Source organism: Phalacrocorax aristotelis, chromosome 4 (genome assembly GCF_949628215.1).
Source record: "Phalacrocorax aristotelis chromosome 4, bGulAri2.1, whole genome shotgun sequence".
NCBI lineage: Eukaryota > Metazoa > Chordata > Aves > Suliformes > Phalacrocoracidae > Phalacrocorax > Phalacrocorax aristotelis.
Window position 1 is genome coordinate 78,147,252 of NC_134279.1, and position 12,625 is coordinate 78,159,876.

General features: G+C 50.9%; 1 protein-coding gene and 1 long non-coding RNA gene across 3 annotated transcripts; one reads left to right on the forward strand and one right to left on the reverse strand.

Moving 5' to 3' along the window:
• Nucleotides 1-1,556: 1,556 nt before the first annotated feature.
• Nucleotides 1,557-5,346, reverse strand: FOXI3 (forkhead box I3). The gene is made up of 2 exons (XM_075092177.1): nt 4,530-5,346; nt 1,557-3,422 (listed from the first exon to the last, which is right to left on the reverse strand). Exons 1-2 carry the CDS (start codon nt 5,230-5,232, stop codon nt 2,833-2,835), a joined length of 1,293 nt encoding a protein of 430 aa, XP_074948278.1. The 5' UTR covers nt 5,233-5,346; the 3' UTR covers nt 1,557-2,832.
• LOC142056765 (uncharacterized) lies at nt 4,676-11,868 on the forward strand. 2 transcript variants are annotated; one of them, XR_012660429.1, is made up of 4 exons: nt 4,676-4,923; nt 6,875-7,001; nt 7,111-7,793; nt 8,553-11,868. It is a non-coding gene; the product is annotated as an uncharacterized LOC142056765 (long non-coding RNA). The 2 variants fall into 2 exon arrangements; XR_012660430.1 differs by lacking the exon at nt 8,553-11,868 and adding an exon at nt 8,252-8,510.
• The last annotated feature ends 757 nt before the right edge of the window (nt 11,869-12,625 follow it).

Here is a 12,625-nt window from a genome sequence, read left to right on the forward strand (position 1 = left end):
CAGGTTGCTTTATCATGAGCGCACCAGCCTTTGGGGTGGCGTGTCCGCAGGAGGGGCCACAGCTCCTGGTTCCAGCTAAGGGCTCACTTTCCCTGGAGGGAGCGGGATTTGGTGCTAACGGCAGGGAAGGTGCGCTGGGGACAGTGAGACCTGCCAAAACCCCCTAAGAGCCCAGCACCATCCCACTGGAGCGGGGCTGGAGCACTGCGATGGGTGAATGAATCCTCCTCTGGCTCTGCTCTGGCAGGTGCTGGCTGTGCCACCACCCAACCAATACGGCACGAGAAGGTCTGTTGAGCCATGGGGTATTTGCTGAGGACATACTGCCAGAGGCAGACCAGGGAGCAACACAAATCTTGAGGATTTGGGGTCCTCAGGAGCAAAAGTTTACGGGTACTGTCTGCAGATGGAGGTGGAAGAGGGTGAATCCTGAAACAAATCTGGGTAGAAGAACGTGAGATGGACATATGCAGGTGTCCCACATCGGCCCGCTGCTTTGCTAAGGTCTGACAACAGGCCGGTGGAGCAGCAGAGGGGTGAAATGGTCACTTAGATAAGTAAGCAGTTCCTGGCTTACTTAAGGACTGGCTTTAAATCTTTTGAAGGTGTTGGGAATCCCTCCACCACTTTTAGATCAAACTCAGCAGTCCAAAATCCAGATAAAGGTATTCCACACCTGATAGGATTGAACTCAAGCAGGACAAGACTGACCACTGTGTCTCTTTGCTAGTGGCAGTCTGCCCTTTCCCTCCCATTATTCCTACCACCGCATCACCCGAGATGCAATTAAAAATGAAGACATGGAGGAATTACCCCTAAAGCCAGGAAGATGGTATCTGTGCTGGGAAGGGGTGAGCGAGGGGAGGATGAGGCAGGAGTTACCACCCACCCACAGGTCTCGGCTATTGCACAAACGGCGGGTGACCAGTGCTGGGGAAAGTACTTGGTCCCTATCCCAAGCACATGGAAGTCATCTGACGTTTCGTCATGGCTTCATTATATTTTGGATCGGGCCAGTGGTTTGTCTTGCATCACTAGCCTGTATGTCATGCAGGTAGCCAGTGAAGAGGTGCTGCGTCCCACTGCCAACAATTTTGTTTTCTCAGTAGCCTGCAGGGATGGCCTTACATCACAGCAGATGCCTGTATGTTAAACAGCTGCAATTTCATGCTTAACTTCATCACTGACGCTACATTCCTCATAAAGATATTTATATGATTCTGTGATTTATGCTCTGCCCGCACACAGCACCCAACAAACAGCTTATGCAAACGGCAAGAACTGGGAGTTGATCGTTGTGCATAATGGCTGCTCTAGGATGGACTCTCCTTTCCCAGCCCCGGGGAATCGGGGGGGGGGGAGAATCTCAGGAGTGCCTCCTCACAGCAGACGGCCGCTGGCCAGCTGGTCCCACGTCTCAGCTAGCCTGCCGTTTTAAGCAGGTGCAATCCTACTTGAGAAACTGCTTTGCAAAATGGACAGAGTCAACAGTCAAGCTCAGACTTCATACCTCCTGCTAGCTAGCACCGCGCCGGAACCGGCCCTGCTTCTTTTACTTCTGCAAGCTTTTATTTTGTTTTTACTAAACCAGGCTGAAAAAGGACAGTTGTAATTCAGACCGTTGACAAAAACAAACAAACAAAAAAGCTGGGCGTGCCCACTCTGGACAGTGAGACCATGAGAGGCTGCAAATCAGCTCAGATGAGTCACCTTTAGGCCCAGAGTGGGTTTTTTTCTTACTGCGCAGATGAAATTGTTCACAAATCTTTGCACCTTTTATCCCAAACCACGTGAAAGCAAAACCTGTCTCCCCACAGAGTTTTAAAATACCTCAAACATACTGAGGAACAATCAGGCAAAAAAATCTAACAATTGTTAACATTTTATTCCCAACAGCTGTTCAGCCTGAAAAGTTTCATTAATACACTAACGAACAAAAACAAAACCAACCAAAAATTCAAAACAAATAAAACAGCAAAAAAGAAAGGGAAACAAAGTAAAATAAACTTTAACAAAGTTTAAAACACATTATAAATAAGTACAGCTCCAGAGCATAATTTACAAATATAAAACCACATAGAAACATATATACAGAAGAGTTACATTACGTACAAATATGTATAAAAATACCCCAGTGTTTATTCTCGCACTAAAGCTGCACGGCTAGAGTTATCTTTGGTACTAAGCTCAGGGAAAAAGATTGTTTTAGAAGAGACGGCCCCGGCTGTACAACATGCCATGCACAGGAAGACCAGAGCGAACCCCTGTGGGTTTCGAGGAGGTTTTGGGTGGGTGCTCACCCCCAGTACGCGCCCCGTGCATTGCATTTTGAGGGATCAGGGCAGGAAGCAAGGGCTTACAGAGGCAATTGCTGGCAGAAGAGTTTTTTAATACATTTTACAAGGCACTTCATAAGAAATCTCTTCATTTTTGTTTTTCCTGTTCTCTTCTAAGACTCTCTGGATGTCTACACTTGGCTCTTGCTGATATCGCTTTACGGTTATAGTTTTTAAACTTCTTATTCTACATTCAGGATTAGAAACCTCTGAAAACATTAATTCAGTTCGCTTTCATCTGCAGAATTTAGATGGCAAGCCATCTAATCCAGCTAACATTTTCCAGGAAGGGGAAAAGACTTTGCATCTGCCTTCTGCTGGTGTTTAAGGGGTGTTCTTATTGGGAAAGGTGAGAAGATCTGTTTTCCTGGAAGAACTCGTGGGAAGTGTCCACATTGAAATGCTGTTTGCAAAAGCATACGGTCCTCAGTGCTGCCAAACACACCTGCAACTCCCATTCCCTTTGCAGCGCTCGCCCGTCGGCTGCCCCAGCACCCTACACCTCTGTTCCATCCCGGGTGTAGATGAGGCTGTTAACCGTGAAGTTGTAGTAGTGGTTGTACTGGGCTCCCTGGCTGCTGCTGCTGGGATGGAAGGAGCTGTAGTAGGCGGGGGAAGGTCCCGCAACCCGCTGCAGCTGGTCTGGCGAAGGCACCTCCTGAGAAGAGCTGCTGGACGGGGTGAAAGTGCCACTGCTCAGCTGTCCAGCAGAGAAGTTCCTGTGATGCAGGTCACTGCCGAGACCCCCTGTCAGCCGGCTGCCTCCGCTGCTCAGGGAGCTCATGCCGCTGAAGAAGGTGCTGAGGCAGCTAGGGGTGGATGAAATGATACCGGAGGGAGAGGAGCTTTTTGGATGGTCCCTGGCAGAAGGTGAGGGGTCCAGCTCTGGGGGTGGGCTGTTTCCACACGGTTTGCCTGTGGCTGGGATGGGTCGCTCTTCCTCGGCCTTCAGGCCCCCCAGAGAGGAGGCCGCAGATGCGGTTGCGGGGGCGTTTGGCTCAGAGCGCCGCTTGCGTTTGCGACGGAAGTTCCCATTGTCGAACATCTTCTCACAGTTGGGATCTAAGGTCCAGTAGTTTCCCTTCCCTGGTGGAAAACAGGAGACATGACAGAAAGTGAAATTCTGTGACAGCGAGCCCCACCGCAGACAGGTATGCACTATCCAAGCCTTGTCTGATCAGCACAGCACCCATGCCTCTCCTACACCTGCTCCTCCTCTCTCTGTTGTCCAGAACAAGGATCCAAAACCTGGCTCCAGGACATCATCACACGCGCTCCTCCAATGCCCAAGTGAACCTTAAGGCCACATGGAGGACAAGAACCTCCCCGCCACAGAGCACAAACCTCCCTGAAGGATCTGCACCTCTGCCTCAGCCCTGGCCAAGGGAACGCGAAGCGGGGCTCCCCCTGCTCCGGCTGCCTCACGGCAAGCGGGGACACTTAGTGCGAGGGGCTGTGGTGGCGTTAGCTGGCCCCACACACCTCTTGCCCACGCCCGGGCCTGACGGGAACAGTGACCCCGCAACGTCCCCCCCCGAGGCTGCGGACCGGCACGTCCCCTCCCCGCCGGGCCGGACCTGCGCCCTCCCGGCGCGCCTCCGCCCTCCGCCCACTCCCGGGTACCGGCTGTGCCCCCGGGGCCGGGCCGGCGAGCGGCGGGCTGGGAGGGGAGCCGTGAATCACGGCCGAAGAAGCCGGGTCTTGCACAGCCAGCACTGCCAGCCTCAGCCCACCCGGCCAGCTCGGGGAGGGGGTGAGGGCTGGGGCCAGACCGCCCCTCGCCCAGACCTGCCGCGGGGGCCAGCGCCGGGCCCGGGGGGAGCGAAGGAGGGACGCTGTCCTCACAGCGCCCGGGCTGAGGGGCAAGGGGACCCGTCTCCTCACAGCGACTTGCTTCTGGGGACAAGGCAGCCCGCTCTCCTCATGTCACCGGCCCCATGGGGACAGGGGTGCCCGCTCGTCTCACAGTGCCCTGGCTGAAGGGACTGGCTGAAGAGCCCACCGTCTTCACAGCGACTTGCTCGTGGGGACAAGGGAGCCCGCTCTCCTCATGTCACTGGCCCCGAGCGGACAAGGGACCCGCCGGACAAGGGGACCGCCGTCGCCCGCGCTCCTCACGGGGCTGCCGGCGGCTCCCCAGGCTCTGCGCCCGCCGCTCCCCGCCCGCCCTCCCGCCCGGCGCGGCGGCCTCACCGGGGTCGTCCTCGTCGCGGGGCACCTTGCGGAAGCAGTCGTTGAGGCTGAGGTTGTGGCGGATACTGTTCTGCCATCCCGCCTTGCTGCGCTTGTAGAAGGGGAAGTTCTCGGCCACGTACTGGTAGATGTGGCTGAGGGTGAGCTTCCTCTCGGGGGCGCTCTGGATGGCCATGGCGATTAGCGCCGAGTAGGAGTAGGGCGGCCGCACCAGCTTCAGCAGCTCCTCCTGGCTGGCCAGGCTCAGCCAGCTCAGCTCCGCGCCGCCCGCCGACGGCGAGCCGGGCGCCGAGGGGGAGCCCACCAGCTGCCCGCCCCGCGAACAGCCGTACGAGGCCGGCGGCAGGAAGGGCGCGGCAGCGGCGGCGGCGGCGGAGCCGGGCGGGCCTTGCAGGTAGGGTGCGGGGCTGTTCATGCCCCACAGGTAGCCGGCGTTGGCGGGCGCCCCGTAGTCCCCCAGCGCGTACCCGCCCGCCCGCTGCCCCGAGGAGGCGGCGGCGGCGGCGGCGGCTGCGGCGGCCGCGGCGGCGGCGGCGGCAGCGCCGGGCGGGTGGAGGCTGGGCTGGGGGTAGACGCTGAAGTTCTCGCTGCAGTACACCGCCATGTCGGGGGCTTCCTGGGCGCTGCGGGGCTGCGGGGGCGCGGGGGCGGCCGCCGGCGCCGAGGCTCTGGGCTGCGCCTGCTGCAACTCACCGGCGCTCATAATCCCTGGCCATGCAGGGCGGCCGGCGCTCCCCCCCGCTCCCGTCCTCTCCCGCCGACAGCCCGCCCCCCCCCCCCCGCGGCCCCGGTGGCCCCAGACCAAAAAATCCCGGGGGGCTGCGGCTCGGCGCCCTTATAGGCGCTGCCGTGCGCCCGGCCTCCCCGCCCGCGGCCGGGGCTGGGCGGGCGGCGGCGGCGCGCAGGGAGCAGCCAGTAGCGCGGCTCCGCGCCGGGGAGGGAGGTGGAGGGGGGCAAGGCCGGGCCCCAAAAGCGGCCATGGGGGAGGGACCGGCGGGGGGAGCTGCGGGAGGTGCTTGGGATTTGGCTCCCGGCGTTGCGGGGGCAGCATCCCTGAGCCTGCTGCCCCCCTCCCCCCCCCCAACGTCCCGGGGGTCTCTCGGCGCTGCCCCGGCCCTCAGGGATCCGATCCCTCTTTCCCACGGATGCGATCGGCCCTGATCCCTACGGCCCCGAAACCGGCCCCGAAATTGAGGTCTGGGGGAGATTAGCATCGCTGCGGTTGCCCCGACGGGAAGGGTGAAATTCGCTTAAACTCTCTTATTTATGTGTAATTTTGCCGCCCGTCTCACAACAGCCGGGGCTGAGGTCGCAGTTCATTAGCTTTGGATGAGGAATTACCCGAAATGAAACAACCGACATCGGCGTGTTCGCTCGTACTGCGGGGGGAACGGGCTGGCGGGCGCGGTTTAATGAATAAAAGTTGATTTTCGCCTTCGTGCTTCGGGGCAGCTTGGGGGGGAGCGCATCTTTTTGCAGAGAAAAAGCTCTCGCTGTTCCTAACGATCCCGACCCCCCGGGGTTTATACGGGGACCGGCTCCGGCAAATCCTTCTCGGCCGGGGCAAAGCACACGGTGTAAACGAGAAAAATAAGGTCAATGGTGCGGGAGAATTTTACAGTCTTTGTCAGTCGCTTAGAAGATGCAAATCCCCGGGTCTTAAACGGGGTTGTTATTCCGTTTTCTGCTGGGAAAACAGCCTAAAAATCCCCTTTCCAGGTACAGCTGCGAAGTGCTCTCCCCAGGGCTGCAAGCACCGGGTGTCTTGGTTTGACATCAGGATTTTGGGGAGAGAGGAGCGTTTTGGGAAAAGTCTTTGCGTTTTATGTCTTTGATAAAATAGTTACAAACGCACATGTAAATAAATCAGTGAAGCTGAGTCGGGGCAGCCTTCCCGGGCTACCTCCAATCCCACATTCTCATCCCTCATGTGATCTAAACAGGGATGTAATAACTGGCGGATTTTCACCATTATATTTCGTTTTAAAAACAACAGTTTGGAGACAGAGAATAACTTAAAAATGAGTGTGATAAAGAATTATGATTTTGGGTTTCCTCCTTTAATCATAAGGGGATGTGTTTGTGTTTTTAGCTTTTGGTTTTTGGTGGGGTGGGGTTTTTTTTTTCTATTGCAATTTTGTTTCTGTCACTGTTGCTGCTGCTGATTTTATTTTGCATCTTTTGGGGAAAGAACTTCCCGTGTGTATTTGGATAGCCAGAACAGCAGAAGAAAATTTTATGTTATGTTTCGCAAGGTGTCTAGATGAACCCTGAGGTCCCTTCCAGCCTGTGATTCTGTGTGTCTTTTTCCTTCTCAACTTTCTTGCCTTTATTATTTATAACAGCTCTGCATATCCTTGGAGAAGGGTTGCACTGGAAAATACTGTTTTGAAGTCTGACCCGACAACATCTAAAACAAGCAGTTTACAGGGAAATCACAGCTAGAAAGAGCATCTAAAGGACAAGAAGCAGGTAGATTTTTAAAAAGCAACTTCCCTCTCTGTTTGAAGAGCTAAGCCGAAAATGTTATTCTCTAAAATTGCAACAAATCTGTGTTTATCCGTTTGCTCAAAAACCCTAGGAACATTGCAGGAGGGAGAGGAGCCGTCAAGTGGTATCGCCGTATGGTTGAAAATTGCAGTTTTTGCTTCAGGGATTTGACGTATTTGGGCAAAGGCAGAGCCATCTAGAGGAACAGCCCGGCTATGACTAGGCGGGGAAGGCAGTTTCCCTCAGAGGCATGCTATGCTGCCTTCGAATTTTCTTTAGTTGATTTCTCTGCTTCCAACAAAGGAAATGGGTGAGAAAATAATGCTGAATTAGCTTTAATAAAAATGCATGTCCTCAGAAAGCTCCAGCTTGCTTTACCAAATAGTAAGGAATGTGAAACAAAAACAGCTTCAGAGAGGTTATTACATAGCTGGGATGGCACAAATATGCAAACCAACACTTAATTTAAAGAGTGGAGAGAATAACGCTTTGATGGTGTGATGGCTGTAAAAATGTTTAATTTTCTTAATGCGTTTATCCTGCAAGTAGCGTGCAGTGTTGCCTTGAAACATTGTCAGCGCTCAGGACAAACCTGCTGCTGTTCCCTTCTGCCAAGGCACGTGGAGAGCAGCATGAACAGCTTCGGCACTCTGCCGCTCTGCTTTCTAAACGCTGCTTTCTTCCAGAGAGGTCTGGGAGACGTTTGCCTTTCAGAAGCGCACCAAGAAGCTGGCAAGCGAGGTTCTGCAACGCAAAGCTGAAATCAGTTTCGAGGTAAGAGTCTGAGCGTACTGTCCATCACTGCGAGCAGATTCGGGGTTGGGCTTGAGCTAGGCTGTGAAATCACTCTGTTATTACCGAGTCGCTGGGACATTTGTTAGTGTTGGCATTATGAGTGTGGCAGTGAGGTCTGCCGGCCAGGGGAGCCCACGGCACCTGGGAGTTGCGGCTGAACCGTATCCCTAGCCAGCTGCGATTACGTGCAAATCTCTCCAGCCAGCTGCTTTGGAAAGTATTTCAAGACTTCCCAAAAAAAAGTGCTGCAAGAGAGCAGGGTCCTCTCCATCCTTGCCTTGTGCTAGCTACACTCATTCGCTTTGGTATTGTGCTTGTCCTTGTCGTATGCGCAGCAAGTGCTTTTCCCCCTGCTAGGAAGACACTGGCTTTGCCTCTAAGGCCCTGCTCCTCTGAACATGTAGGTACAGGCTTAACTTTCCTGTTGTGAATCTCAGGTGTGTACAGCTGAACACGGAAACCTGAAAGTGCTTCAGACCTGAGCGCCCAGCCTCGCAGCGGGAACCGATACCAGCACCCACCTGGGTATCTCTCTGTTTCCCGAGGATGCTCAGGTCTAGGTGCAGGGAACGTGTTGGAGGATCGGGACCCAGTAGCCCATATTGGCTCCTATTGACTTTACCAGTAGAAGAGAGACCAGGATCCCTTCAGTGGCTCCGAACTGCTGCAGCGAAGCAGGAACCACAGGTTTGGTTTGTTTTGGCTGCATTTGCAATATAAGTCTCACTTTTTCCCCAGGGCTGGCAAGAGGCAAGGCAGTAACTCTATGGCCCACATACAATCTGCAGATGAAGAATTCTTCTATATCTTTCTCCAGAGTAATGAATTAAATTGGGAATGAGTTCTTCATCTTCAGGGACAAGATGGGAGAAGTATCTTTTCCTTGCAGCAGCCCAGTACTGTGGTTCCACTCTCAAGAATATCAAGGAATTGACTAAGAAGAGTTCAAATTAAATTTAAGCTCTAGTACCATTCCTTTATTTACCCCTTAGCCTATTCCCGTCTAGACTGGGTACTTTACACTTATTAATATGCTCTAAGAAAGTCTCTTTTTTCACTCAGCATCTGATTTATCCTGAAAATGGGAAATAGAGATTATTTTATGGTGTGCAATATATGTTTCACTGCCTTGATTTTGGAAGGGTGTTCTGTGTACGTGTATACAGGTTGAAGCAATTTTTATCCCTTACCTAAGGAGAATAATGTATATTCCGCCCTCCCTGTATCTAGTCATCTATTGGACTGAAGTTCTGGTGCTCCAATTTTGCCAACTTACCTTATGATAAGATCAGAGGTTTCCAAATCTTTCTTGATTTTTCAGACCCTACAACATTTCCTGGGGAGGTGTCCTCATTCCATGATTTTCAGGCTACCGACAACAATCTTGGCTTGGTTTTGTTTCTAGTTCATGGTCTCCATAAAAACACTGCAGGCTGCAGACTGAGGGTTAGCGTTTTGGAACAGCAAATATTTTCCTGGTGCGTTTATACGGTGCTGAGCATGATGGAGCCCCCGGACTGCCACAAAGCAAGGAATAAATCATAGTTTATCGCAAACCGTAGTTACTCCAGCACTTTACGCTGTCGTGAGCGCACACCGTCGCTGAAAGAAGCAGTTCTGCTCTGTGTCCACTCCTGGCTGCTTTTTCTGGCTGATGTGCTCGCACAAGTGTTTCTGTGGTTGTGGACTAGGGCACTGATCCAGCTCTAAAGGAACACCCTCTCCCCAATCCTTTTTTTTTTTTTTTTCTCTCCTTTTTTTACCCCCTCAGGTTAGTTTTAGCCTGGGCCTGCCTAGCCGCTTCCTGAATGAGAGCTTGTTAGCGACTGATTAGCCAAAGTTTTGATAAAAGCTTCATTGTTTGTAACCTCTGTAACCTACCCGGAGCTGTGCTCCTAATAAAAGTGGGATTAAATAGACACCTTGGGAGTGAGACAGTTGCAAGTGGGAATTTCAGAGTTTTGGGGGCCAAAGGGATACGGCCAGGCTTCGGTAGCTCTGCATGTCAGAAGCGGTTTAACCAGAACTGGGAAAGAAGGCTGACTTTTGGGTTTTGGCGGGGGAAGAGGAGCCTGGTGGGAGACAGAAGGAAGTCAACTGTTCGCGGGTGGATTAAGCACACGCTCCAGGTGTTTGGAAGCACGTTTGCAGAAGCTCTCAGAGCCCTGCGTTCCTCCTGCCTCTCCTCGGGCTTAAGATTCATAAAAAGCATTTAAAAAACACCGCTCTGATCCTACAAATTTAATCCTCATTTTATTTTTGCAACAGTAAAAAAATCCACCTGACAATGAGGTGTGACTAACTTGATACCATCGGATAGTGTCTTTTCTGGGAGGAGTGTTAAGCTGGGAGCTTCACCCCTCCTGCTTAAAGCTAGAAGCTGACCTGGGCTGAAATAAAGCAACATCTTTGTGCTTTTTATAAGTTTTTGATGTGTAATGGGGTATTTGAAATGGAGCTCGGTGCTCTGGGCTGGTTGCCCTATAGTGAGCGCTCCTATAGAATAAGGTAAAGGCCAATATCTTTTGCTCTTAATTCATCTGAAGAGGCAACCTCTGCACTAGAATGAGTAATGGAAGTAGAAAAACATAAAGATAAATTTATGGTCAGCTAAGGTAAAAATAATCGAAACTATTAGTAGATAGAGGCAGTAGCTGCCATCACCACCACCGCAAGGAAACAGAGAGAATGTCTGGGGGAGAAAATCAGATAACATATTAGTATGAGGTGCTGGTGAAACAGCATTTTGGGCTCCATTAATAACTAGGGATTATGTTAAGTAGCAACCACATAAATCAAATATTTTATAGTCAGCCAGTCCCGGTAATTCCAGCCAAGAGCTTCAGAACTCTTGGAACCAGGAACGTATCGTGTGGGCCATTAATGCTGAGTTTTCATTTTAGGACACTAGCAAGATTTTAGAGGACTAAGAAAGCTGATACTGGCTCATCATTTAAAAGGATTGGGCAAATGATTTGGGCAATGCTAAGACTGTCAGTCTGTCACTGTTAAAGGCAAGAAATAGCGGGCTCATCACGTGATTATTGAATTCTTAAAGGAAGGCAATGAAGTTGATGCAAACGAGTGTGCGTATATAGAACACTGTCAAATCAATTTGCTGTCGTTCTCCAGTAAGAGCGAGCGACTCTTGATGCAACTGATTTCTGGAAGTGTTTGGTTAATACTGTGTTGGAGGTGGATTTTTAAAAAAAGGTATAAAATCAACATAGTGCAAATTAAGTGGATCTAACTGGTTAAACAGAGATCTCCGAATGTCACAGTGAAAAATGAATCCTTGAGTCTCTTTGCAGGGAAGTCCTGTGGAAACTGGTTCATTATTCTGTTTCTGTCATTGATTTGGGAGAAAATAAAGAATCATTGTAGACCAAATGTGTAGGAGGCTAAAACTGGGGTTATGGAGTGTTAAATAATGAAGAGGACGTTCACTGACACACAGCTACCTCGATCTCTGCGCGGCAGCTGGGAGCAAATGGGCAGAACATATTTCGACATGGAGAAGCAAAAGGACACATTTAGGAACAAAGTCTGAGACTGCTGAGTGATGCAGTCCGTCCTGGAAATTATTTTTTTTTTTTTTGAAAGTTGTTGGGGTTCTTGTCAATAGTCGTCTGCTCCTTGTTGTGATCTTGGGGTGAATGAGGCATAGGAATAAAGAACGATTTTAAGGGTCTTTTCTAACCTACATGTTTCTATGAATTATTATGATTTTTTATTGGAAGTCATCACATTATGATAGCACCTATAAAGTTAATGAGTAGCAGGGTAAAGTAACAGGGATGAAGTTGTTTACTCTCTGGTCAAATACAAGAGCTAGGGGACATCAATAAAACTGGTAGAAATCATGTTCCTGAAAAGAGACCGCTGCACACAGTGTGCAGCTAAACCTTGAAGCTTCTCAAGGAACTCACTTTAATTACTTTCATGAAGGAAATATTATGTGTGACTTGTTTGTAGTTTATAAATACTTATGCAAGTGCAGAAGCATGAGGATAAAGGGCAAATAGGAACCAGTGGCCAGGACTGGAGCAGGACATGTAGAAGGGGCTCAATCCAGCTGCTCACACAGGGATAGCCAGGAGTATTTGAGGTGCTTTGCAGTCTCCAGCGGTCTCCCACTGGCACTGTTTCAAATACATCAGGCATCTCAGGGTCATGTCTGCCATGAAGGCTACTGGCAAGAAACATTTTGAGCTCTCTTCAGTCTTTTTTGCCATGTAGGTGCTATCTGATATCTGTAACTAGGTCAGTGTCTGATGAGGGGAAGTGGTCCCGTTAAAGGACTGCTGTTAATGGAAGCTTTGGCCAGCAGAAGCAGGAATCTGAGAGCAGTTTGGGTAAAATTCCATTCCTAATGAGCAAGTTACAGATGTACCAGCATAATACTGTGCATCTTTTGAAAATCAGGTGGCCAGACAAGGTAGCGATGCCATATGGGAAAACTTTGTTTTAAGGCAATGATGCAAAACACAAGAGAGGCATTGGCAGGAATCACAAAAGAAAACCCTGGTCAACTCAAGATTTGTCACCTTTCAGAAATCAGCCCCTCAGTTTAGGGCTGTGGAACAGGTTCTATAGCGCTTATAGACATACGGGCTCTTATGACAGACACTGAGGAAGAATTTCCTTGATTTCTTTGAAGAATTTCAGGCGATTTTGCTGCCAGTCAAGGCATGTCTAAGCCGTACCTTGGGAGTGAACTATTCATGTACCCAGTGACGGATGTTCATGACTGACTGGCATATGCCAAAGACTGGGAAAGACAATACTAACCAGGAGCAAATATGGCAAGT

Coding starts and splice junctions, on each gene's coding strand:
- FOXI3 (XM_075092177.1), bottom strand. CDS start 5,232: ATGAGCGCCGGTGAGTTGCAGCAGGCGCAGCCCAGAGCCTCGGCGCCG. Junction 3,423..4,529: donor CCGCGACGAGGACGACCCCG/GTGAGGCCGCCG, acceptor GTTTTCCACCAG/GGAAGGGAAACTACTGGACC.